This window comes from Carassius auratus, chromosome 41, assembly GCF_003368295.1.
Source record: "Carassius auratus strain Wakin chromosome 41, ASM336829v1, whole genome shotgun sequence".
Classification (NCBI taxonomy): domain Eukaryota; kingdom Metazoa; phylum Chordata; class Actinopteri; order Cypriniformes; family Cyprinidae; genus Carassius; species Carassius auratus.
The window spans coordinates 1,674,954-1,701,624 of record NC_039283.1 but is presented as its reverse complement, the minus strand read 5'-3'; the positions used below and the strand labels follow the sequence as shown (position 1 = coordinate 1,701,624).

The window sequence follows — 26,671 nt, the reverse complement described above, 5'->3', positions numbered from 1 at the left end:
AGTTCAAACTGTACAGTTTTTATATGATGATAATGTCAGTTATTTGGCACTAAATAGCTTTGCTTAAAAACATTTTCATGAGCATTTAATATGAGCCTATATTTACAAAAATGACCTTTCATTCCTTGTACTGCTATTGTATACTTCTATTAATATATTGTACAATACATTAAAATTAATTTAGTCTAATCTTGTTATTCTAAACATCCACTAATCAATGTTCACCAGTCGGTTAGTTGATGACCAATAGATGTCAAAGGAGACATCTCTATATTCATTTCTCTTCCAGGACTGTAATACAGAATTTAACCCCCTAGTCTGTAGTTTTAAAATGTGTCAAAGACAGATATGGGGCACTTAAAAAACGATTCTTAATATTAACTTTATTTTGAAGTATGTTAAATGCAGGTATCTACAAGACTGTTTCTTCTAAGTACGTGGTTTCAATTTCAGCCTCAACATATTGCTTCGCATTACATGTTTATGTACATTTTTGGCATTTTATGTGTGGAGGAAGCTCAGCTAGACCTCTTCTGATAGAAAATGGTATATCATCAAAAAAAAAAAAAAAAAAGAACATAAATCACTGAAATTTCCTGTGGTGAATAATTGAACATGCATTCATGTCCCATTTCTTAGTCTCTCTCTGGAGGCGTAGAGGCAATTTAAGATCTATTTTAAGGATATTGGAAAGCTGAGCAAATAACCAACCACAATCCTTTGCAATTTTAACCTGCATGGTTCCTTATTCTATTTTAACCCCCAGATCAGAGGAAACAGGTTTGAATATACAGTAAATGACAGGGCTCTGTTGATCAACTCCCGTTCGTTTTCAAAGTCTACATCCTTTAAATTAAAACAACCAAAGCCTTGGCCCAAATTAAACTGTCACCGCTTATCTGTGATGAGGTTTTGCAGAAAATAATTGCATCATCTTAGAACATCACATGCACAATTATACCAATGTAAAAAATCAGACTGGCTACAATATGAATGGATTATGCTCATCATCAACTGAGTAACTCTTGCCATAATTGTGGCAAATATTTTTCTCTTTTTGAGGTGTTGTTAAGGCTGGATGACACTAAAAGGCACCACCACGAATACTATGATATGTAATAAAAAAAATATATGGAGAGGAGATTCCCAAGATACATGAACCAGGTCAGTGAATGAACCAGTTTAAAGGTCTGGAATCAAACAGATGTATCAGCATAGACCAAGAAAGCCCCAAATCTGTCATGCAGTGGCGTGCAAGGATAGTATAGCGTGCCTAAGAGAGAGAGAGCTATCAGGAGGTGGAGAGAGACCAGCCTGTACGAGAGTCTGGGCACCTGAAACAAATTGGGAGATTTCTGGTGGACCCGGACCCAATTGGGAGGTTGCATAACTGAGAGCTGGATCATGAGGTGAGCGGAAATAAGCACTGCTGCCAGGAGTCTCCAGGGAATCTTGTCTGACAGGCAAATCCACAGAAGACAAGCTGAAAGTGGGCTAGCAGGGCTGAAGAGAGAAACATTCCCATCCTTGAGTGAGATTAGCCACCTCTGGCCGCTGAGAGGAGAATAAACTAATTATATTTATAATGCTTCAGATCCAGAGTTTTGTTTTAAGTGACTGCCACATTGGAGACAACTGTTCCTCATTTAAAATGAAAAAAGGACATGAGGGGTCAAGAGGTCAAGAGATGAAATCAGCAGTCACAAACAAGATATTCTCATTTAAAAATCACAGTGCACCAAAAATTTACATTTTGTCATCATTTACTAATAATTCTCTTTCAATGAGAGTTCATGAGAGATGTCTGCTTGGATACAAAATGATTTGTTTGAGTCAAAACTTATTAATGAACTGATTTATCCAGTACCCCAAAACTTATGAATAATTGAATTCAGACTGAATTCAACTTCAATCAACAAATGTTTGTCACTCAAAGGAACTGAACGAGTTGGTCCTTTATGTTCTTTTAGAGAATTACAAATATCCATTCATTGTAACTGAATGGAAAAATGTGAAAAATAAAAACGGAAGCATATGACAGAATGACCAGGACAAGGTGGTAAAATGTCAAGTTTGCTATTATAATCACATTTCCCATATGTAGATTTATTAGGAAACAACACTGCTTGGAAATCCTTTGTTCCCACAGTGGTCCTTTTGGCACATTTGTGAGACTATTAATGAACAGCAGAGCAGATGATGGGCTGCTCTTCTCTGCTCACATTCATTTTCTAAACAGAGATGTTGTTCGAGTAAAGGTCACACTTCTCGAAATGGCTCCCTATCTGGATAAAATACGGATTGTGTCACACTGAATATATATTCAAAATCCATTATATGGTTCATTTAATTTTATTTCTTCTATAAACAAAAATGAAGATGTTCAGCGGGATGTCTGAGCTGCTCTTTTATCATAAAGTAGATGGTGATTTATATTCTCACGCTCCAAAAAGGACAAAATAAGCATCATAAAAGAGTCCTATAATGCAAGTCTGTAGTACATGAATTTATAGTGATAAATTAGATGTGGAAACAAACCAGAGGTAAGTGTAAAATAATCTGTCTTAAAATGTGTTAAGGGTCCTCAAGAGTAGATAAAGGCACCATTATTAACAATAACAAACAAGCAATAAGCACAGCTCTAAAAACACGTAATCTCAACAGCTTTACATCAACATCAGCCTGTATAAACCAATTCCAGCCCAACTATAAAGCATTCAAGCTAACGCTAAAGTAGTGGCTTTTTGGAAAGACCTGCTATGGGACCCACAGGAGGTGAGCCCTACGGTTGGGGCGAATCCTGAATAGAAATTAATTTGTCTGAGCTAATAAAGCCCAGTGAGAAGCCAGCTGGAGGAAAGGTGTACGGCAGTCTCAGCTCACAGCACCCAGCACTGACATTTGGCTCTCACAAAGAAACAAAGGAGTTCATAGCACTTTAAGAGCCACTGAGGCAGTAGCACAAAACACACACCCAGCAGGATTTTAAGGCTGAGAGAAGACTAAGGAAGAAGAACTGGTGTATAAGTGTGCTGTGGAGAGAAAGGAACAGGAAGTGCGGTGGTATCCTGAAGGTGGGCATTCAGGTTTGGTGCCAGCACTCTGCATGTGACAGGTCAGAGTCTGGAAACAGCTGAGATGGGCTAACAAGCAGAAAGCTCAGGGCTAAAGGAACAGTAACCCGTAGTGTGACATCACTCGCCTGTGGGCAGCTAAAGTGTGGACCTCTTCCTAATTCGTCTTCATTTCCACCAGCATCTCTCCAGCTTTCAGTTCCAGCTCGTCTGATATGAGTTTCACAGTGTGTTGACAAATACCAACATTGTAACTGGCTCTTCTCCAGGCAGTTTGCTTGTGTATTTGAACCCAATTATAAACCCACAGACCAAAAATCATAGAAATCAATATGTGAAGACAATAAGATTGCAGAAAAATACACCCGATCAAGACAGAGCTCTACTGTTTAAGATCTATAATACATATATAAAACTATCCATTCTTCTTAATGGTAGTTGCTAAAATGGCCCAACAAACTGAATTTTACTCTATTACTTGCACAAAACTATACGACTTCCCAAGACTTAAAATACAGAATTGTCATCTGTTATGACATTTTTATAGTGCTTTGCATTCCTGTTCATTTGAATTGCATGGACAAGAGTGGCTACTTTGCCTTTTGAGCTCTACTGAAAGAACTAAATATTATTGGTAAGGAACGATATGAGGATGAGTAAATAATAACGGTTAGTTTCATTTTTTTTCGCTGGACGTTTACTTCAAAAAAATATCATGGTTCATTTCACAAAACTATTGAAAAAATAATAATTTCATAAATTTCATAGTTTTTATTTTTTAACCTTTGTTACAAAGGTTTTCTATTTCAAATAAATGCTGTTGTTTTTAGCTGTATATTCATCAAAGAATCGTGGAAATGTGTCACAGCTTCTACAAAAATATTCACTGTTTTCAGCATAGAATGATTTTTTTAAGGACCATTTGACACTGAAGACTGCAGAAATTTCAGCTTTGTCATCACAAAGGGTTATTAAAATAAAAATAATAAAAATAAATTAACTGTAATAATATTTCACAGTATTACTGCTTTTACTGTTTTTGGTCAAATAAATATAACCACACATAAGACATCGGCTTTCAAAAAATTTAAAATATATATGTTGAATGTTTACATGAACTGTAAATATTGCTCTATAATGAAAGCATAATAAAGAGTTTGATCTTACACCGTTTGTGATCATAAGGAATAACAGATAGTTTGATAGTAACATGCAGGGTTCCTCAACTATCTAATAATACAGAAAATAAGACAGACTGGTTACTAGTTACAAAGACCAATGCTGCTCCCAAGTGGCTGGAGGAAGTAGTTCATTTGGAAGAGAGAGAAAATAAATTCATTATTGCCAGAATTTGAATCATTTCAACAAAACCTTAATGTGCACAAGAATATCACTATCACATTGACTTTTTTATTGGACATTTTATGCATAATCATCAAGACTTACTGTAAGCTTCAAAGCTTATAGTTTCAAAAGTAGACCAACAGACTTATACAGTATAGGTATATTATATAATTAGGCCATGAGCACGTGTGTGTGTGTGTGTGTGTGTGTTTGTGTGTGTGCTTATGATGGGGGTTGTGAATGTGGTTATTGGAAGGTTGTCCAAGTACATGCAGTCTTTTCTCAGTTCTTCAAACACCTCGGAAACTGATACAATCTGTGATATTTTTTCACTTCAGTTAAGAGATATTCTAATTTATGACAGTTTGTAATAGCATATTTTTTCTTAACCCATTAATTACCCTGCCTTGACTAATTTTATAACACTACAGTAAATGCATGGTGACCACTAGTGTGGAGACGTCTCTACTAAACTTAACTAACCAATACAGGGTTAAATGTAGTCGTCTGAGCAGGTCCTCTGGAAGCAGACTGCATGGGAATCACTGTTGTAAAGAACATTGGTGGTGTCAAATATTAAAGGACTTACAGTTTCTCAGCTGCTACTGATCTTGTGTCTTGAACGAGGTAAACAGTGGCGAAGCTGCCCTTCCCGAGTCTCTGCTGGATGATGTATCTGTTAGCTATCAGACCGTTCTGCTCAGGATGGCATTGTGCTTGTCCTGGACGCTCACGAAACCTGGGCATCTTTCGGTCAGGCACCAGAGCAGCCGACTACAAAGAGAAAAAGATGAGAAAATGTCAACAGATGCTCTCTTCGGACCTTATTTCTTTTTCTTTTGGTTATTTGTTTTGTGATTTGGTATTTTAAGTTCCTGAATTGAAAACTAAATGTATATGCAAAATAAACAACAATTATTTTGAAATTGACTTACGAGAACAATTTTTCAGTTCAGTTAGTATATTTAGCGATGCATAATAAATGAGCTAATCAAAAAGATTAAACAAATTCATTACATTTGCTCGCTCTGTTTTATATAACAAATTATTGCAGCTGATGATAGATGTTTTTAACCTCACCTGTGCGTCGGAAGTTCGTTCGAACACAAGCGCTCAACTTCCGTGTGTTGAATGGTTGTCATGGGAACTGTGCAGTGGAATGTTTCTCCTTTAGATGGCGCTAATGTGCAGCGTTGACCGTCAACCAAGTACAGTTTTACGATTATGGATATGAATCTTGATCAGTTATGAAATCAAATAATAGGAGCACGTATGCTTAAAAAGAAAAAAATGTCACAAAATCTTTGTTATGCTTATTTGTTCTATAACAATAGTTGCACATTCATTACATTTCCTACGATTAAAAATGTATTAAACAGCAAAACAACACAAAACTGCAAATCCTTAAGTGTCAAAATTCCATTTGTTATATTCTATTTAGATTCCCCCAGAATGTTTCGTATAATTTAATGAATTTATTAACATAACTACAAATTTTTTACAGTTCTTTGTATCAAGCAATGCTTAAAAGTAGAAGAATATATAATAACAAAACCTAACAAAGTCACAAAATCTTTATTATGCTTATTTGTTCTATAACAATGGTTGCACATTTGATGAAACCAGATGAAACTTCCCAATTATCTAAGCTAACAGAGTGTGTTAAAAATGTAAAAGATTGGATGACAAATAATTTTCTCCTATTAAATTCGGATAAGACAGAGATATTAATTATTGGACCAAAAAACACTACACAGAATCTGGTAGATTACAATCTGCAACTAGATGGATGTCCTGTTACTTCCTCTACAGTCAGAAATCTAGGTGTTATATTAGACAGCAATTTGTCTTTTGAAAATCATATTTCCAATGTTACAAAAACTGCATTCTTCCATCTTAGAAACATTGCCAAGCTACGAAACGTGTTATCTGTTTCTGATGCAGAAAAGCTAGTTCATGCATTCATGACCTCTAGACTGGACTATTGTAATGCACTTCTAGGTGGTTGTCCTGCTTCTTCAATAAACAAGCTACAGGTCGTCCAAAATGCAGCAGCTAGAGTCCTTACGAGGTCAAGAAAATATGATCATATTACCCCAATTTTACAGTCTCTGCACTGGCTACCTATAAAGTTCCGTATCAGTTACAAATTATCATTACTTACCTATAAGGCCCTAAATGGTTTAGCTCCTGCGTACCTAACTAGCCTTCTACCACGCTACAACCCATCACGCACCCTAAGGTCACGAAACGCTGGACTTTTGGTCGTTCCTAGGATAGCAAAGTCCACTAAAGGAGGTAGAGCTTTCTCACATTTGGCTCCCTAACTCTGGAATAGCCTTCCTGATAATGTTCGGGGTTCAGACACACTCTCTCTTTTTTCTATAACAATAGTTGCACATTCATTACATTCCTTACAATTAAAAATGTATTAAAAAGCAAAACACCACAAAACTGCATGTCCTTAAGTGTGAAATCTCCATTTGTTATAGCCTATTCACATCCCAACCCCCAGAATGTTTCTCATAATTTAATGCATTTATTAACATAACTCTAAAGTTTACGTTTTTTTAGTTCTGTCGTTTTTTGTTTCTTTTTTACTGTTCTTTGTATCAAGCAATGATTATCAGACTGTCAACTCCCAACCCAGATGCCAAAAAAATGCTTTTATAAATCTAGTTCAAATGAAGCACATTTATATTTGTATAGGAGAAGTTACCACAGAATTCATCTAACATTTTTAGAGCTAAAACATACACACACACACACACACAAAGAGGCCCGTTTACTTTTATTTCACGAGACAAATCTATAGGCCTATCTTAGTTTCTGAAAGTATTATTAACCGTTCATCACTGCGCTGTAGATAGTTGAATCATCCTCCTGCTCTGTGTTTGAAGACCTAGAAATAAAGAAGATCATTACAGTGAAATACCCATATCATTTAATATCAATATTATGTCAAGATATATAAATGTGATGTCAAATTGTGTTGTTTTTTCATCATCTCCATTACAGTATATTTGACCACAGTTCTCTATGTCTTGGATGCTCACACTTGAAGCAGTTCTTTGGGTTTAATGGTGACAGATGAATATTGCACTTCATCTTCCTGCTGTACATCCTCAGCTCCTGGTAGGTTTTTGTTATCCTGACAGCAAACAGATGATGAAGAACATTTAACAGACATATAACTGTCGTGCAAGTACACATGCTGGATATATACACATACATACATACATACATAAATGTATATTATATGTTACAAATATATTTTATAAATATATTTACAGTTGTTTGAGGTTGAACTGTGCTGTAAAGAGAATCCTTGGCTTCTTCTCTTTCTTCCACTTGTTTTTCTTTCATTTTTGCTTCCCTTCTAAGAGTAAATGTGACAAATATGCATTATAAATAGCACAGCTTAGCTGATGCATCAAATATATTCTTAGGAAAGGGGGTTGATTCTGTGAAAATATTTTTAAAAATATTGCTTATTTCATTATTAATCAATTAAATACATACATACTGTGGTCAAAAGTTATAGAAAAATGGATAACGTTTTGGCAGAGGAATACCAGAACATTATCAATTAAGTTTAAAGTTACTTCCTTTAACCTTAAAATATAATACAATACTTTGCAATCCTAAAATATAACACATTACATTTTATTTTGGGTCGATGCAGTTTGGCAACTTTGTGTCATAAGCCTTAACCACTGACCCTCACCAACATTACAAAACTCTCCTGACAACAATATAAACAAATGAACAATCAGACTTCTTCTTTTTTGTGCCGTTAATGATTAATTTCAACAATATATTGGTGTGTGTAAGTACAAACGAATCAAAATGTCCTACCTTTTTATAAGAATCACTGCTGCAGTGATGAAAACAAGTGAGAATAAAAACAGCACAATAATCAGAACGGTTGGAGACCCGGTGACATCTGTTGAGGAGAACACAAAGATACTATTTATTGTCAATTATGCACATCTCTCATTTACCAAATATAAATATGTATGTATTAAATATATATATATATATAATCAGTTTGACCAACCTTCAATGTAAATGGTAATTTCTTCAGATACAGTTGTTTTATAGTTTCTCAAAGAACAAGAGTAATTCCCCGAGTCTTCAGCTGTTACTCTGCTGAAGGTGAGGACGGGCTCTGAGTGTCGAATCAGATCACGATTCTTAAACCACTGAACATCAGCTAAATTACCAGAACAGCTGAGTGTGCACGTCAAATTCAGAGAGTCTCCAACTATTGTGATTCCATTTTCTCTTGACCTGCTCATGGACACTTTTAAATCTATCAAAATACAAATTGAACTAGGAGATTTATTTTAATAAAAACAAGCAAAACAACAAAAGTATCAGGAGTAAATCTTTTATATTTACCGTCTACTAAAATGTTCACTCCAGGGTGACCTGTCCATTTGTTCCCATTGGTTATAAATCTGAATTTATATTCTCCAGAATGTGTTTGATCAATATTACTGATCACAAGAGAACAATTTGAGGTTTTGTCTCCAATGTATTGGAAGTTTTTTTGATTATTGTTGGATTCACTATCATAAACGTACGGCTTAACCACACACCTGCCATTGTTTGATCTCATTGAACACCACATCACTCGCTGTACTTGTTGATCATCTGGATATTCATATCTACAGTTAATAGAAACATTGGATCCCCTCGCAGCACAGACCCGACTCAGAGAAACATAACTCACACTACACTTACTGAGAACACCTGAGGAGCACAGAACACTTGATTTATTCAGAGTATCTCTTACTGTAGATAGTTTAATCAGACAGCTAAAATATCTCTTGAGATAATATCTGTTACAGATATCTAAAATACCTATTGTGACAGTTTTTAATAAATGATTTACATAATGAATCAATCAGCAATATCAGAGATACAGTGAAGTCCACAAGTCTGAGACCACATAAAAAAAGTACAGTAAAGAAAAGCTATGGATTAAATAAATAAGAGATATTCAAGATTTGCCACTAATCAAATAAGATATGCACTCCATATACACCAGATATTTTTAAAAAATCTAAACATCTAACCTTTTCATTAGAAAATAAAAAGAACACAAAATTTTAGTGGCCTCAGATTTGGTCTTCATTTTATATATTCACTTAAATTTAAGTTTATTATAATTTTATATAAATGTATATATGGTCAACCAATAAAATGTACAAAATACATAAGAAAATATTTCCTTACCAGGCAGAAGAAGCAGAATAATTTGCAGCATCGCAATTGTCTGTTTCAGTTATTTAGCTCACAGAAGATGTTTTGTGCAGAGTGTCAGACAAAATGCAAGAGAAAATGAAGAAAAGAAGAAGTTGCTATGACGGATGCTGATTTACATTTCCTTCCTAATAACATTAGCACTCATGGTCCGATATAAGAACCAAAAAGGGCAAGTAAGAATGAAACGTCTCTAAAAATTCTTAATATTATTTTCCCATCTACAGATGTAAAACATGCTCAAAAACTTTAAAGAAAATGTAATTTTTGACACAATATCCTTTTAGTCAAGGTATAATTTCTTTGTAAATGTTTTACATCTGAGATTCAATCCAAAATAGCATCAGTACCTCTTGTTATGTTGTGTGAGAAATGTAAAGAGACATTGAAACTATTATTCAGTAAAAATCTTACTTCACAACTGTGCTCACCCTTCACATAATATTATTGGAAAGAACAGACATTATGCTAAAAATTGCTAATTTTAAGTTCCACTGACAAAAGTCACGGATTTTGAAAGACATTGAAGCAAAAGAGTGAACCTATTTGTTTCTTTGGTCCCTCACTAACCTAAACACTGCTATATTATATTACAGGTTGCAGAAGCACACAACTGGAGTCACAATGACTGCTTGTTTTCTGTTCACAATTACAGTTGGCTCCTCTGCAGTGTCCCTTCCTGAAGATATATAAAAAATTACTTTTTGTGGTAACTGAATTGAATGGTTTTGTTATACACTCTCTGAAAAAAAAAGGAACAAATGCTGTCACTTATTGTCAAGTCATTTACTACTGAAAAAAGGTCTGTATTTTTTGATCAGCTTAATGGATCCTTGAATTAAATATTTTGAAGTGTTTTAAATTATTATTTCATAGCGCCCTTCACAATGCAAGCGTCCTAATTCGTCCCACCAAGAGCAGAGACTAAATTACCCATACACCCTTGAGTTTTACAAGTGATAAGCGCATGTGTTGCTTTTGCCACTGTCAGTGTCAACAACTCAAAGTGGCCAGAGAGGGTGTGTGAAACGCGCACACTTGGCTCGGTACAAATAAATCAGTGAACAACACTTAATATGCTCTCCTGGCTTCAGACTCTGAGTACTATAAGAACATGGTCAGAATCAGATGATGTTACCTCAGGGAATGAGGGAGTCATCAAAAAAAAATTCTAATATATATATATATATATATATATATATATATATATAGGCTATAATAGAGTACCGGCACTTTTGGGCCAAAAAGAGGTCTTTCTTTTACCGAAGAAAACCGGCTTCTGACCAGGTTAGGTTCACAGAGTAAGTTACCATGGTAACAGAGTATAAGTTACCTCTCTTTCAGAAACAGGCTTGACTTACCCTGCTTTCTCAGGTTTGACAAACCTCCCATTCTGAAACAGAAAACCTAGAGTTTCCCTCTTTTCAGGGTTAACATACTCAGAATTTTCACTTACCCGCTTTTCTGAAACAGGCCCCAGAAGTGCATATGTAAGGAAGTAAACTTATCTGTAGATTGGTACAACCTGGCGTGTGGCCTAGACTATAAATTGGCTGCCAGAGCTTTACATGTTGCTCATCACTTGCCATGAATTGAGGTCAGGTTGTTTGGTGTTGAGGGAACAAGCGATAGAAGCTTGTGTTAAAGTACCTTTTGTTGTTGTGTTTATGATCCAACAAAGAGACTTGTAAATATTGTTTTCTTAATTTTTTTGTTTTGTTTTGCTGTGGGATCTACACTATCCACACAATAAATTCACCTGCTCTGGAATTTCATATTGCCGTGGTCTTATGCCTCCGATCGCGACACACTTTCATAATGCTGCTTTGTGTTTGAAGACCTAGATCATTTCAGTGAAACACACACAAACTCATATTCACTATCAATATTTTGTCAAGATGGACAAATATGTTGTCAAATATGGTGATTTGTTAATCATATCACATCATCTCCATAACTACTGCTCAGAATAACAATAAATACATTTTATAAAAAGACCACAGTGTTGTGTCTCTTGAATTCTCACACTTGAAGCATTACATTTCCTGTAGTACAACTTCGGTTTCTTGGGGGTTAGTGAAAAGGAAACAGATAAACAGAATATATTTTTACATATAGACCTAACTGTCACTTTTTTTCTATTTCACACCTACCCTGCTGAAAAGACCAGTTTAGCTCATGATCTGATGAAGTTGTTTGACCAAACATGACTTGCTGCTTAAAGGGATAGTTCACTTTCAAATTAAATTTTTATAAGTTTTAGCTTACCTCAAGGGCATCCAAGATGTAGGTTTCTTTGTTTCCGCAGTATTTCCCATTTTGATATTTTTAGGCCCAACCCGTTCTTGTCTGTGACTCATATAATGGAGGTCTATGGTCACCACCTCAAAGAGCATGCACAGAGGAGTCCAAATAAAACAATTCCCCATCGTAAGTACTTTTTTTGATTCTTACTTTTTTTTACATGTCATGTTAACTCTTTAAGGATAAATGTTTTATGTTTGTAAGATTTTATATTAGGTTTCATATTTACAGTTGTTTGAAGAGTGCAGTAAAGAGAACCCTCAGCTTCTTCTCTTTTCTTCTTTGGTTTTACTTGAGTTTTTGCTTTCCTTGTAAGAGAAAATGTGACAGAATTATTTAATTATTCCTTATAAAAAAATATTACTATTTTCTTCATTCTGGTTTCTAAGCTTTAAATTTTTAAGCTGCAGGACAGACTAGAAGGACAGAAGTCTTGCTTTCCACCTAATGCTGGTGTGATGTATCCTGATCTTTAAGCAGGAAGAAATGGGTGCAAAAATGGTCATTGAATGATAATTCATATAATCTGGATTTGTCTAATTTTTGGTTATGTTTGAATCATTGATTCTGTTACTTTCTTATTTAAGCAGCTTTGAAACAATCTCTATTGTATAAAACACTATGAATAAAGATGACTTGACTTGTGGAATAATCAATTAATGTTTTATTCAGATTCACTGAGAGATGTATAATATATTGGCATGTGCAAGCACAAACAAATCAAAATGCCCTACCTGCTTATAAGAATCACAGCTGCAGTGAGCAAAAGTGAGAATAAAAAACAAAAACCCACAATAACCAGAATGGTTGGAGACCTGGTGACATCTGTTGAGGACCAGAAAAAGATATAATTTACATTGTTTAATGGGGAATCCAAAAATCAATCCAAAAACAGGCAAGAGGTCAAAAACAACAAAAGCAGTTCAAAAAACAAGACACATGAAACATGAAAACCACTAGGGAGCACGAGAAAGCAGGGTGATGTGAAACAAGAACTCCATGAAACAGATAGAAACAGACGGGTTTATATGGACCGGTGAAAACGATGAAAGTGGAGCTGAGTGCAATTACCAGGTGTGCAATTAACAGTGATGAATCAGACAAAGGCTAGTGGGAAATGTAGTGCCTGCAGTGGGGTGACTATGGGGCAGAGACACCACTAGTGGACACAGACCAGACACTGTAACACAATGTAAATGGTAATTTCTTCAGTTGTTTTGTAGTTTCTCAAAGAACAAGAGTAATTCCCCGAGTCTTCAGCTGTTATTCTGCTGAAGGTGAGGACGGGCTCTGAGTGTCGAATCAGATCACGATTCTTAAACCACTGAACATCAGCTAAATTACCAGAACAGCTGAGTGTGCACGTCAAATTCAGAGAGTCTCCAACTATTGTGCTTCCATTTTCTCTTGATCTGCTCATGGACACTTTTAAATCTATCAAACAAACAAACAAAAATTAACTGGCAGATTTATTTTAAACAAAACAACAAAAGCATCAAGAAGTAATTTTTAGAGTAAATCTTTTATATTTACCTTTTACTAAAATGTTCACTCCAGGATCTCCTGTATATTTGTCCCCATTGGTCATAAATCTGAATTCATACTCTCCAGAATGTGTTTGATCAATATTACTGATCGAAAGAAAACAATGTTTTGAGGTGTTGTCTCCAATGTATTGGAAGTTCTTTTGATTATTGTTGAATTCACTATCATAAACATACGGCTCATTCACACAGTTGTCATGGTTTGATCTCATTGAACACCACATCACTTGCTGTACTTGTTGATCATCTGGATATTCATATCTACAGTTAATAGAAACATTGGATCCCCTCGCAGCACAGACCGGACTCAGAGAAACATAACTCACACTACACTTACTGAGAACACCTGAGGAGCACAGAACACTTGATTTATTCAGAGTATCTCTTACTGTAGATAGTTTAATCAGACAGCTAAAATATCTCGAGATAATATCTGTTACAGATATCTAAAATATCTATTGTGACCGTTTCTAATTAATTATTTGCATAATGAAGTTGCTATGACCGATGCTGATTTCCATCTCTTTCCTAATATCATTAGCACTCATGGTCCGATATAAAAACCAAAAAGGGCAAGTAAGAATGAAAAGTTTTTTAACATTATTTTCCCATCTACAGATGTAAAACATGCTCCAAAGCTTTAAAGATAATTACATTTTTGACACATTATCCTTTTAGTCAAGGTATAATTTCTTTGTAAATGTTTTACACCTGAGATACAATCTAAAATAGCATCAGGACCTCTCGTTATGTTGTGTGAGAAATGTACAGAGACATTAAAACTATTATTCAGTAAAAATCTTACTTCACAACTTTGGTCTTTCACATAATATTACTGAAAAGAACAGACATTATGCTAAAAATTGCTCATTTTAAGTTCCATTGACAAAAGTCATTGATTTTGAAAGACAAACATTGATTTTATTCAAGCAAACGAGTTGCAAAGAAATAATACAAAAATAGTTATTTTCTCTGATGTTGTGAGTCTATTTAACTAGCATACAATATATCACATATCTGAACCTATTTGTTTCTTTGAGACTGTCCTCCTCTTAAAAACGACCACATAGATCGTTTGTGCAAGCAGCGTATTACGACCTATTATCAAATCAAGCGCCCTCTAGCGGCCGTATTACGACAGTCTCGTTTGTCGGGTGTGTCGTCATCAAATGACTTTTGACTGTCGTTACCATCGTTACCACCCACAAAAAGGAGGCGTGACCCATAATCTTACCAAGCGTCCTTGTCCAGGTGGGTAAACAATTTTATTTTATGGTTTATTTTATGCAATTAATGTCAAAGTAAATGCAGTTTGACGTTTTCTTTACAAATATGTTGTGAATGCCAGTGAACGAATGTGTGTGGCAATCGCAACGAATGTGAAATGACCAGTGACCACAACACTTACCATATATTTTTTTTTTACCATGATAACTGTTTTACTGTGGTATTTGTAGTTAAAAAAAAACTTTAACCACAATGCCATGCCTTTAATACCTTGTTGTAATGTAATTGTAATTAAGTGTTTTTTTTTTCTTTTCAGTTTTGCAGTTTCTTCATATCACATACATCTCCAGCTCCTACAACAACATTCAGTGTCCAGCAGCTCTTTATGAATCTCTCTCTCTCTCTCTCTCTCTCTCTCACTCTCTCTCTCTCTCTCTCTCATTTTCCTTTCCTATTTTTCTGAACTGTAATTCATAAATAAGTCACACATATTTTTCTTTCTTTCTTTCTCTTGTTCATCATGGCATATTTTCACAGCTCAGAATCAGATTTTGATCAGTTCTTGTATTAACAGGGAACTTGAACTCGAAGCTCAATGCTGAACTTGAAGAAGTTTCCAGTGAAGATGAAGTTCTTCAAAGGTTCGACACATCACAGGTAATGTTGAAGATATGTAGTTATAACTGATTTACTTTAATTTATCCTTACTTTATGTAAATAACCTTCCTTATAGTCCTTCCTTTCAAATATTTTGTTCACAGATCATTTCTAACACACTGTCTAAACATGTATGTATTAAAGCAGGGATCCTCAAATCTGGACCTCGAGATCCACTTTCCTGCAGAGTTTAGCGCTAACCCTAATCAAACACACCTGAGCATGCTAATCAGTATCAATCAATGTCTTTGGGATCATTTGAAAATGGCAGACAGATGACTTTAATCAGGGTTGGAGCTAAACTCTGCAGTGCATTGGACCTCCAGGGTAAGATTTGAGGAAGGGGGTATTAAAGCAACAACAACAACTTTTTGCTTTTTCTTTATTTCAGCTGAAAAGGAAGACTTGTTTGTGGAGAGGGATGAATTTGACCATCTTGTGTGTTTACGGAGAAACCAAAAGCTGCTAAGGCAGATATTTCCAGAGGTACGTCTGTGTTGATCTGAGCACCTCGACAGAACTTTACTGCAGTTACATTTTGCACTGAATGTTATGTGTTTTTTTTTGTTTTGTTTTTTACTTTTTTAAATACCTCACGACCCAATCAGTACAAACCCCGTGCTACGTCAAAGTATTAATAATTCAAACAATTCCAGCAAATTCATATGATATTGTACAAGCGTACTCTCCAGCTTTTTCTCCTGCTGTCATTGACCATCGCCTCGGCTCTCATACAGACTGTTCCCATTGTAAATAGTCAGAGCGTTATATCCTAAAGTTTATATTGAGTCCGCTGTATTCTTTATTAGCACCGTCTTAACCCGATCTAACAGTACATGATATCTGTCCACACCTCACAGTCTTCCTTTATTTTCATGTTGATTTTAATTGAACACATCTGTCTAAAAGCAAGTCAGGAAATGCTGTGTAACTTGTCATGTGACACATCAGATCTTCAGTTAATTTGGCCAAATTAGATAATTTAAGGCTGTTCACACCAAGAATAGTAACTACAATAACTATTTTAGCATCCACACCAACATCAACCAATGATAAAGTTATGTTTATTATTATACACACTGCAGCGACGTTGTTGTCTGCCACTTTAAATGATCAAGCTTCTTAAACGTGCATTTTGATTGGCTGTTTAATGTTCATCAGCTGGAAAATATATTCCAATGATGTTGTTCCTCTGTGTAATTTAATGTTAAATAGTTGCAGTATGGACTCATCCTTGGTATGAAGAGGTCTTTAAAGGGGGGGTGAAATGCTATTTCATGCATACTGAGTTTTTTACACTGTTGAAGAGTTGGATTCCCATGCTAAACATGGACAAAGTTTCAAAAATTAAGTTGTACGTTTGAAGAAGTATTTCTGTTCCAAAAAAACCTCTTCCGGTTTGTCACAAGTTTCGAAAAGGTTTTTTCGAGTATGGCTCTGTGTGACGTTAAATGGAGCGGAATTTCCTTATATGGGTCCTGAGGCACTTCTGCCGGAAGAGCGCGCGCTCCCGTATAGCAGTGCACTGAGAGCACAGACATTCACTGATCAGAGCGAGAGCGTCGCGAAATGTCACAAAAGGAGTGTGTTTTTGGTTGCCAGGGTAAGACAACCCTGCACAGATTACCAAAATAAAAAACAGCATTAAGGGACCAGTGGACGGAGTTTATTTTTACAGAGCATCAACGGAGTTGTGCAAGTGTTTGTGTTTGTTCCCTGCATTTCGAAGATGCTTGTTTTACAAACAAGGCCCAGTTTGATGCCGGATTTGCACATCGTTTATTTCTTAAGGATAATGCAGTCCCAACGAAAAAGGGTCACGATCGTGTTTTGGAACCGCAGGCGGTGAGTAAAACTGCTTCAAATATCTCTGTGTTGTTAACTTAGCTATCGGCGTGTAAGCACATCAAGTAAACAACATGCGATGTTGTCATCAAACTGCACTTTCCACATGTACAGCTTAAAGTGGAACTTAGTCATTTTCCAAAACCGCTAAGCAAATATATACAGTTTCAGTACATACCACATAGAGACGCCTTTGCTGATGCTGCTCTTGTTAAATTTCAGCCTCTGGATCTGTGTCACAGCTTCCAAACGCTCTCAACGCAAAAGCCTACTGGCGCTCGTGATTCTTTAGCTCCGCCCACACGTCACGCCTCTAGGCGCTCGTGTTTTTCCGGTAAAAATCGGTACAGACTATCTTTCTCTTATAAATATAATAAAAATAAAGACTTTTTGGAGTTATGAAGGATGCAGAACTACTCTATAGGTACTCAAGATTAACAGGATATTGAGTGAAAACTAGCATTTCACCCCCCCCCCCCCCCTTAAACTGCTTACAACAATCCTGCTGCATGTTATAGTGTAGAAAACAATTGAGAATAATATAGCTTGAAGATACAGCTTTCTTCCCTCTCATTTTGTTAAACTCAAACGCAAGATTCTGCCTTTCTTTGCTTGTTTCTCTTCATCTTAGTCCTTTACTCTCTCCACTAACTAACACATTCTCTCTTGCTCTGTTGTAAGGTAGAAACAGAGCGGATGGTTGCATGATGGCCTCTTTCAGTTTTGTCAACTGAACGTCTACTAGTGAGGCTTAGCAAGTTCTTGTCATGATCAGCCCTCTCCAAGAAAGGTTTGTAGAAAATTGTAATCAATATTAATTTAATCCTCTAACCTGAATCTTTTGGTGAATTAACTTAATTATATCTGTCTTAATTAATATGTTTAACCAGCAATAGTAATTAAACATGGGGTTAATAGACATATTTTTGTTTTACAGCTGAAGAGCAAAAACACAAACAACATCAGTCCTGTTGGGGATGAGGAATGAACATGGCTCTATTGTGCCCAAACAGAAATGAGTGAAAAGGTGCTCATCCCCATTGATGTGTCTGTATTCAAGCAATGCATTAGTACAGCATATGATGTTGATCTCCATTCAAGTCAGCAATTATCATTTTTCACATATACATCTTTTAATAAGTCCTAGAATGAACAAATCATCAGGGCATAATTTCTGGAATTTGGGCAGAAAATGACTGAATATGGTGAGTACTGACACCTGCACCTGTATTCACCAAAACTTATAGTTTTTTTTTTTTTTGAAGGAGGATGAAGTCAGTTGATGGAGAAATGAAGAACGAGATGTGTTGTGTATGAAAACTTCAGATGCAAAAGCCTTTAAGTTCTGTATGAAATGTTCTTCTAAGAAGAATTTTAGAAGAAAATTTCAGGTGGAACTTAGATGCCTTTGCATCTGAAGTCTTCATATTTACTATGAGTTTTCAATACATTACTGATTTGTTATGAATGCTTTTATTATTTTCTACTTGTACAGAAAGACTGCAGTAGAAGGAAAGCTGGTACTGAGAACATTTGTCTTCACTCCAGACTAAAGAGAAGCGGGTCTGAGGCCAGAGATGGAGGAGTCAATGGTCACCAAATGCAGCGCTGCAGCCTGAAACTGTGAAGACTAGATTCCCAAACAGCTCTGTGACCGCACAGATGTTACGGCCATAAAAGAAACTTCACAACTGAGAGCCCATACCTCCAACAACCTTCAACAGGAATCAATGGTATGTCCATTACAACAATTCTAAATAATAATAATATATAATTGACAAAATGATTTTGTCTCTCCAGGACATCTACGCAAGGTTTTTCTTTTGTTGAGGACCGTCAGAGACTCCAGCCACACGAGCCATGGATTACTCTCACCATTACCATCAGACAGACATTATCACAGAACCAGCACCAGCAGACTGCAAGACAAGTTCCTTCCACAGGCAATCAGACTGAACTGAACTCGTACCAGTAACACCACATACACACACACACCAGCAGCCTCATACTGTATGCACTGCACTCTATCAGCTACACTGACTGGACTCTGACTCACTATTATTTTGCAGCCTGATATTCTGTTTGCACTAATTCATACTGTAATGCACTGCAGAGGTATATCTACAGTATACAGTGATTGCTGTTTATTGTTTTCATTTTGTTCTCTCTGTATAGTATAGTATTGCACTATATTTTCTACCTGTATTGAGCTCTTATGTATACGGTTTATATTTTTAATACTGTATATGTGTTGCAAATATATTTAGTACTTGTCATGCTGCAGTTTGCACAAAAGCATTTCACCACCTATATACTTGCATTCATGGTATTGTGATAATAAAATGATTTGATTTGAATTGGTCACATGACTTGTTCATCAGTTGTACTGTTGTGCTGGATAACATTTGCAAATTGTTTATGACATTGAAGAAGATCATGATAGAGACATGGATTTGAAGAAAACCAGGAGAGCTCTGATGATGAGAAGGAAACTGGATGTGATTCTTTGGTGCTCAATACATTTCACCATGCCTTCATCTTCTTCATCTGATTCTTCATCTGATTAAAATAATATGGTTTTAATGTAACCCATTTTTATTTCACTTGAATATAATTTGTCTTAATATGCTACTTTATCTGTCTTTATGCTCCTAGTAAAATATTGCGTATGGTGTTGGATAATAAAGTATGGTGAATATTCTGTACTAAAGATGGTTTTTGGTAGATACACCATTTAATTTTGTAAACAACACATATAATCACCATGGTTGTTTTGATTAAGACATGAACATTTTGTCATATTAATGAAATTCAGTTAGATGAAGAGCTGGCAGAAAGCTGCATTAGAAGAGACTGCATGGACTTCATGCACAACTGAGGGAGATGAATCAAGGAAAGATCAACATGAATCCTGTTCTGTATTATGAAGATGTTCATGCACATTACTGATGTCAAGCTCCTGAGCAGGACAAAGATGAGACATTCTTTACAGAGATTTATGAATTAGGTATTTTATATTATGATTCTTTAAATTGCATGAATTGTATGGAACCATAAACTGCACACTGTCACACATTGTCTTACCGAATGACACATTGGCCTTGTGTGATGAAGTGTGAGAATATGTATTTGTTGTCTTTGTTTACTATTAGCACTGTATTATTGCTCTTGATCTTATGAAATAAGTTGAGCTCTTTCCAAATGGGCACTTATGTTGATTTTCTGGTGTCTTAATTCTAAGTATGAAATATAGCAATGCACCATTGTTAACTGAAGGTATTATTGACGTAATAATAACAGCAAAATTTACTTTGCAACATTAAACGTTTTTTAATTTGGGCTAAAAGAAAGTCCTATCACAGCGAGTCCTCGAGTGCCAAGTGGACTTCAAAGCCAATGAAAATCCAGTTGAGCAGAAGCGACACACTTACTTGTCTATATACGGCCATTCATGACAGGCTTTTCCGGGTTCTTGTGGTGAATTTATTTTCACCCACTAAATATAAAACTAAAATGACGGATTTGCATTGTGGGGTAAACCTGATTCAGCAATAGATTTGTTGATTACAGTTATTTTCAAACAAGGGCCTAATATTTCCCATTATACACATTCTTTACCCTAATATTAGTGTACAATATTTAAGCTCAACATTTTTGCATATACTGTGTAAAAAAATAATATTATATTTATAGTGTATTAAATGTATACATTTAATCACTTGTGTGTTTTTTGGAGATGTATTTACAATCTTGCAATTTTTAGCTCTACCAGTTGAACTACAGAAAAAAAGGAAATTAATAATAAAAATAAATACAATTAAAAAAACAGGCATAAAAATTTGTAGTAATTTCCATATCAGTGTTTATTGATATGTCAAACTTTTCAGACAAACAATGCCAATAACACCATTTTTTCTCTAGTTTGTCACTATGAAGAAATAAAAACAAAAAAGCAGTTATTATAAAAAATAATATATTATTGTGAAATAACAACTTTTAAAAATTACTGATTGATAAAGTAACTAATAGGTACAGATAGAATTATGTAACAGAAAACCCCTTTAAAACTAAATTGGCTAATATAAAAAAAAATAATATATATAAAATAAATAAATAAAAGTTGTCAATTTGTTTGCAGAGAAGTTTATAAAATGCCAAATAATATTTTTTACAAACCAGGAGTTGCAAGGCACCAGCTGAAATCATATTCTTTTCTTCCATTTAAAAGTGATTAACTAATTAGAAAAATATTGTTAAGATTTATATTTCACATGATTACCTCTTAATCTCCTGTAATCACTGATCGCTTCTGTTGTGAATATATGCAAGACAAACTAAAACGGTTAATAACAATTATATTTTATAAATCATTTTCAGCTGGAAAATGCATTTCTATCATTAAATGACCTTAAAGGTCACACACACACATATACACACATATATACACATATATATATATACACACACACACACATACATATATATATATATATATATATGGCATATAGAATACAGTAGGTGGGATGGTGATAGTGACAGGAGTGTTCACAGTAGAGATGGGAGTGTTGACTAGAGGAGAAATAATGCAAGTAGACATGCTAACGACTGAGAGCAGATGTGCCACACAAGAGAGAGTGATGTGGATGCTTTTGGAAGGGCTGCTATTGTGGAGAGCTGATGGAGAAGGACTCAGTAATCTGTGAGAAATCCTGCAAGACAGGAAAAATTTGAATTTATCACATGATGATTAATTAAAACATTGACAACAAATGAAAGTGACGTGACATACAGCCAAGTATGGTGACCCATACTCAGAATTCATGTTCTGCATTTAACCCATCCAAAGTACAAACACACAGCAGTGAACACACACACACGGAGCAGTGGGGATCATTTATGTTGCGTTGCCCGGGGAGCAGTTTGGGGCAGCCCTGGAAGCCTTGCTTCTGGGGAAAAAAAAAGTCGTATTGCCGGGCCGAGACTCAAACCCACAACCTTATGGTTAAGAGTCAAACTTTCTAATCACTAAGCCACGACTTCCCCCTAGCAGCAGGCTAGTGGTTAAAGACAACATAACTGCAGCGTGTATAATAATAAACAGAACTTTATAATTTGTTGGTAGCGATGCTAAAATAGTCATTATAGTTATTGTTCTTGTTGTAAACACCTTTAATTTATCTAATTTGGTCAGATAAATTAAAGACCTGGGGCCGGTTGCATAAACTGCTTAGACAAATCTTAAAAAAAGTTAGCCATCTAATTTGATTTACTCTAGACTTGTCATAATTGTTTAAAGTCAGTTACAAAAACATAGATTGGTCCAATTTTACTAAGAAATATGAGACTGATTATCTCTTGGTTAACTGCTAGTTGGTCACAGTCTTAACATAATAGCTATGTTTACGCAACAGGCCCCTGATGTGTCACATGACAAGTTACACAGCATTTCCTGACTTGCTTTTAGACAGATGTGTTCAATTAAAATCAACATGAAAATAAAGGAAGACTGTGAGGTGTGGACAGATATCATGTACTGTTAGATCGGGTTAAGACGGTGCTAATAAAGAATACAGCGGACTCAATATAAACTTTAGGATATAACGCTCTGACTATTTACAATGGGAACAGTCTGTATGAGAGCCGAGGCGATGGTCAATGACAGCAGGAGAAAAAGCTGGAGAGTACGCTTGTACAATATCATATGAATTTGCTGGAATTGTTTGAATTATTAATACTTTGACGTAGCACGGGGTTTGTACTGATTGGGTCGTGAGGTATTTAAAAAAGTAAAAAACAAAACAAAAAAAAACACATAACATTCAGTGCAAAATGTAACTGCAGTAAAGTTCTGTCGAGGTGCTCAGATCAACACAGACGTACCTCTGGAAATATCTGCCTTAGCAGCTTTTGGTTTCTCCGTAAACACACAAGATGGTCAAATTCATCCCTCTCCACAAACAAGGTTTGACAGGCCCATGGTCTTCCTTTTCAGCTGAAATAAAGAAAAAGTTAAAAGTTGTTGTTGTTGCATTAATACATACATGTTTAGACAGTGTGTTAGAAATGATCTGTGAACAAAATATTTGAAAGGAAGGACTATAAGGAAGGTTATTTACATAAAGTAAGGATAAATTAAAGTAAATCAGTTATAACTACATATCTTCAACATTACCTGTGATGTGTCGAACCTTTGAAGAACTTCATCTTCACTGGAAACTTCTTCAAGTTCAGCATTGAGCTTCGAGTTCAAGTTCCCTGTTAATACAAGAACTGATCAAAATCTGATTCTGAGCTGTGAAAATATGCCATGATGAACAAGAGAAAGAAAGAAAGAAAAATATGTGTGACTTATTTATGAATTACAGTTCAGAAAAATAGGAAAGGAAAATGAGAGAGAGAGAGAGAGTGAGAGAGAGAGAGAGAGAGAGAGAGAGAGATTCATAAAGAGCTGCTGCACTGAATGTTGTTGTAGGAGCTGGAGATGTATGTGATATGAAGAAACTGCAAAACTGAAAAGAAAAAAAAACACTTCATTACAATTACATTACAACAAGGTATTAAAGGCATGGCAAATTATGTGTTTAATGTGTTACTTAACTAAAGAGTACACAATAAGCACAGTTACTGTGGTAAAAAGCAAGGTAACGTGTTTATACTACAAATACCAAAGTAAAACTACAGTTATGACGGGAGATACATTATGTTGTGGTTACTGAGGTTTTATAACACGTGACATGGTTCAGCGACATGTTACTATGGTAAAAACATGGTAAATGCGCGACTTTTACTCTTTCCACCACAGGCGAATTTCAAACGAATATCACAATGAAAACTAACTTTATAAAGCTGCAGAGTTCGATTAAATGATTTGAACGTCAAACTGGTTGAATAGGACAAACAGTGTCCTGTATCGATTTTAAAATAAAAACTCATAAAAAAAAATTATTCATAAACGATCGACTAGTTTATGAGACGGGAGAAAACCTTACCTGTACATGTCTCGAAGTCATCTAAAATCCATATCATCAGAATCCATGAACATCTGGGAGAGTTTAAAACAAACAATTCAAAACACAAATAGCAAACATGTTAAAATAAACCAACAATGCATTTAGGCGAAAGTTCATGTATCATACCTCCTGTTGCCAATGGGGGCGCTAACTTAGAGAATGCTCGAGTGGGTCGTATTTGAGGATAGTGACAAACGACCTATACGGTCGTATGAGTTGGAGGACTTGTTGGTTTCTTTGGTCCCTCACTAACCTAAACACTGCTATATTTTGTTACAGGTTGCAGAAGCACACAACTGGAGTCACAATGACTGCTTGTTTTCTGTTCATAATTACAGTTGGCTCCTCTGCAGTGTCCCTTCCTGAGGATATATAAAAATTTACTTTGTGTGGTAACTGAATTGAATGGTTTTGTTATGCACTCTCTGAAAAAAAGTTACAAATGCTGTCACTGGGGCAGTACCTTTTCAAAAGGTACACTTTTGTACCTTTTAGGTACTAATATGTACACTTTAGGTACCAATACGGACTCATTAGGTACAAAGCTGTGCATTTTGAAAAGATAGCATCCCAGTGACAGCTTTTGTACCTATTTTTCTGAGAGTGTGGCAAAAGAGATCAGAACACTATTCTTTGCTTTGTTTAGTTTTGTCACCACTGCATAAATCTTAATTTTAATCCTGGAAATAATCCGAAAGTTTGAGGATTTAAAAATATAAAGCATAGTAAAGTCATGGCATAAAATAAATTAAATATATAATATTAAAAAAATGTTTAGCTTTTTGCTTGTTTGGATGGTGCTAATTTGCATTGTTGACTGTCAACTAAAAAGTTTTATTTTCAGTCAGGTTTTGAATATCAGTGGAATCAGTCGGTGCATTATGAGATCAAATTATAAAGTCTTATGAAGATAAAATTATAATTTTAAACACTTCAAAATATCACAAAACATTTATTATGCATATTTGGTCTGTAACTCTGCATTGCTGCACACATTCATTCAATTTTTACAAATTAAAAACAAGCAAAATTTATCATAAAAGCAAAACATGTGCTACAGCAGTGGTTCTTAACATTTGTTGGGGTCAGCAGCACCCCCTACCCATTATCCAGGTCCTTCGTCAGCCCCATCAAATAAAATGTAGTTTAATTGTCTTCACTAAATATTAAAGCTGTTTAATATGTTGTGTTAATGAAGACTATTACTATATTTATAGTAGGTTACCATTCAAATATGTGGGGTCATTATGATTTTAAGGTATTGACACTTTAATTCAAGGATCCATTAAACTGATCCAAAAATACAGTGAAGTCCTTTTTACAGTAGTAAATTACTTGATAATAAGTGTAATGACATTGATAATATATAGTTTTTAAACATATTGGTGATTTTCTTTGCTTTGGCTTTGATGTTGAGGTTTCTTACACTCTATCTGACTTTGACCCTTTTGCCCCCAAAAGGTTGAAAAGACTTGTTAAAAATTCCTGTTTAGAATATATCCACAGGGAAATTTTTTAAAGAAGAGATTTCAGTTTGTTCATCCTTTCCTGGATCTCTTTAACATGCTTTTTACTTCTGCTGTGATTATATCTATAAGTTTTAGTTGAATGTTTTCTGTAAGCTTTCAGTAAAAAAAAAAAATAGATTTATCCCTTAGAAAAATGTAAAATTGGTTTTAGAAAATGCCTTGTTTTTAAGAATATATGGAATTCCCTGTTTTCTGACTAAACATGATAATTTTGTTCCATGTAAATGGAATAAATATAAGCCCTCCTTTGCTATATTTCTTAGATTTTGAATGAGTATTTAAACATTTTTTATTTAAATAAAATTAACATTATTTATATTTTATGAGTGTTAAATAAACTCTTTAAACCAAATCATACCAACTCAAACTAAGACCGCAACTGCAGCCAATCAGCAAACAAAAAGCATTTGTATTAATATTTTCAAACAAGAAAGAACCAGAAAAAAACATGTTTTGCTTTATCTTGTTTTGGCTGGCAGCTGTTACACTGAAGTCGAGAGTCATTTCTATGGAAATGCTTTCTTTGTCTTAAAGCTGCAGTAGGTAACTTTTGTAAATATATATTTTTTTTTCATATTTGTTAAACCTGTCATTATGTCCTGACAGTAGAATATGAGACAGATAATCTGTGAAAAAAATCAAGCTCCTCTTGCTCCTCCCAGTGGTCCTATTGCCATTTGCAGTTACGGACTGCTCTCGGTAAGAAACAACCAATCAGAGCTGCGGTCAGTAACTTTGTTTGTGTTTAAAATGTAGAAAGATGTATATAATAAGCGAGTACACCGTGAATCCATTTTCCAAACTGTGTTTTTAGCTTGTCCTGAATCACTAGGGTGCACCTATAATAAGTGTTTATATTCTGACTA

The 26,671-nt window shown here is 35.1% G+C and overlaps 3 protein-coding genes and 1 long non-coding RNA gene across 10 annotated transcripts in view; 1 reads left to right on the top strand and 3 right to left on the bottom strand.

The window, feature by feature from the left end:
• Positions 1-26,671, bottom strand: part of LOC113059477 (collagen alpha-6(VI) chain-like) — a 1,020,620-nt gene that overhangs the window by 828,802 nt on the left and 165,147 nt on the right.
• The window catches only part of LOC113059526 (NIMA-related kinase 11), an 85,962-nt gene that overhangs the window by 44,206 nt on the left and 15,085 nt on the right, over positions 1-26,671 (bottom strand). The window contains exons 1-2 of one of the 4 annotated variants that reach the window (XM_026228066.1): positions 5,499-6,132; positions 5,008-5,192 (exon numbers count right to left, since the gene is read on the bottom strand). The exons of 2 other annotated variants lie outside the window; for them this stretch is intronic. In XM_026228066.1, coding sequence (XP_026083851.1) covers positions 5,008-5,165 — 158 coding nt within the window. In that variant the 5' untranslated portion in view covers positions 5,166-5,192; positions 5,499-6,132. Of the gene's footprint in view, positions 1-5,007; positions 6,133-26,671 lie in introns of those variants that run through there. One more of the 4 variants, XM_026228065.1, reaches the window with a different exon arrangement.
• LOC113059555 (uncharacterized) lies at positions 6,695-10,041 on the bottom strand. Of its 3 annotated transcripts, XM_026228115.1 has the most exons (7): positions 9,663-10,041; positions 8,823-9,176; positions 8,479-8,733; positions 8,277-8,364; positions 7,710-7,797; positions 7,475-7,569; positions 6,695-7,320 (listed from the first exon to the last, which is right to left on the bottom strand). In XM_026228115.1, the coding sequence occupies exons 1-7, from the start codon at positions 9,691-9,693 to the stop codon at positions 7,260-7,262; spliced, it is 972 nt and encodes a 323-aa protein (XP_026083900.1). In that variant the 5' UTR covers positions 9,694-10,041; the 3' UTR covers positions 6,695-7,259. The 3 variants fall into 3 exon arrangements, with proteins under 3 accessions (XP_026083900.1, XP_026083902.1, XP_026083901.1); XM_026228117.1 differs by lacking the exon at positions 8,823-9,176 and having other exon boundaries at positions 8,479-8,589; positions 9,663-10,040; XM_026228116.1 differs by lacking the exon at positions 9,663-10,041 and having other exon boundaries at positions 9,023-9,603.
• On the top strand, positions 15,870-19,623 carry LOC113059572 (uncharacterized). 2 transcript variants are annotated; one of them, XR_003278096.1, is made up of 6 exons: positions 15,870-15,907; positions 17,952-18,056; positions 18,204-18,293; positions 18,408-18,471; positions 18,762-18,999; positions 19,067-19,623. It is a non-coding gene; the product is annotated as an uncharacterized LOC113059572 (long non-coding RNA). The 2 variants fall into 2 exon arrangements; XR_003278095.1 differs by having other exon boundaries at positions 15,877-15,911.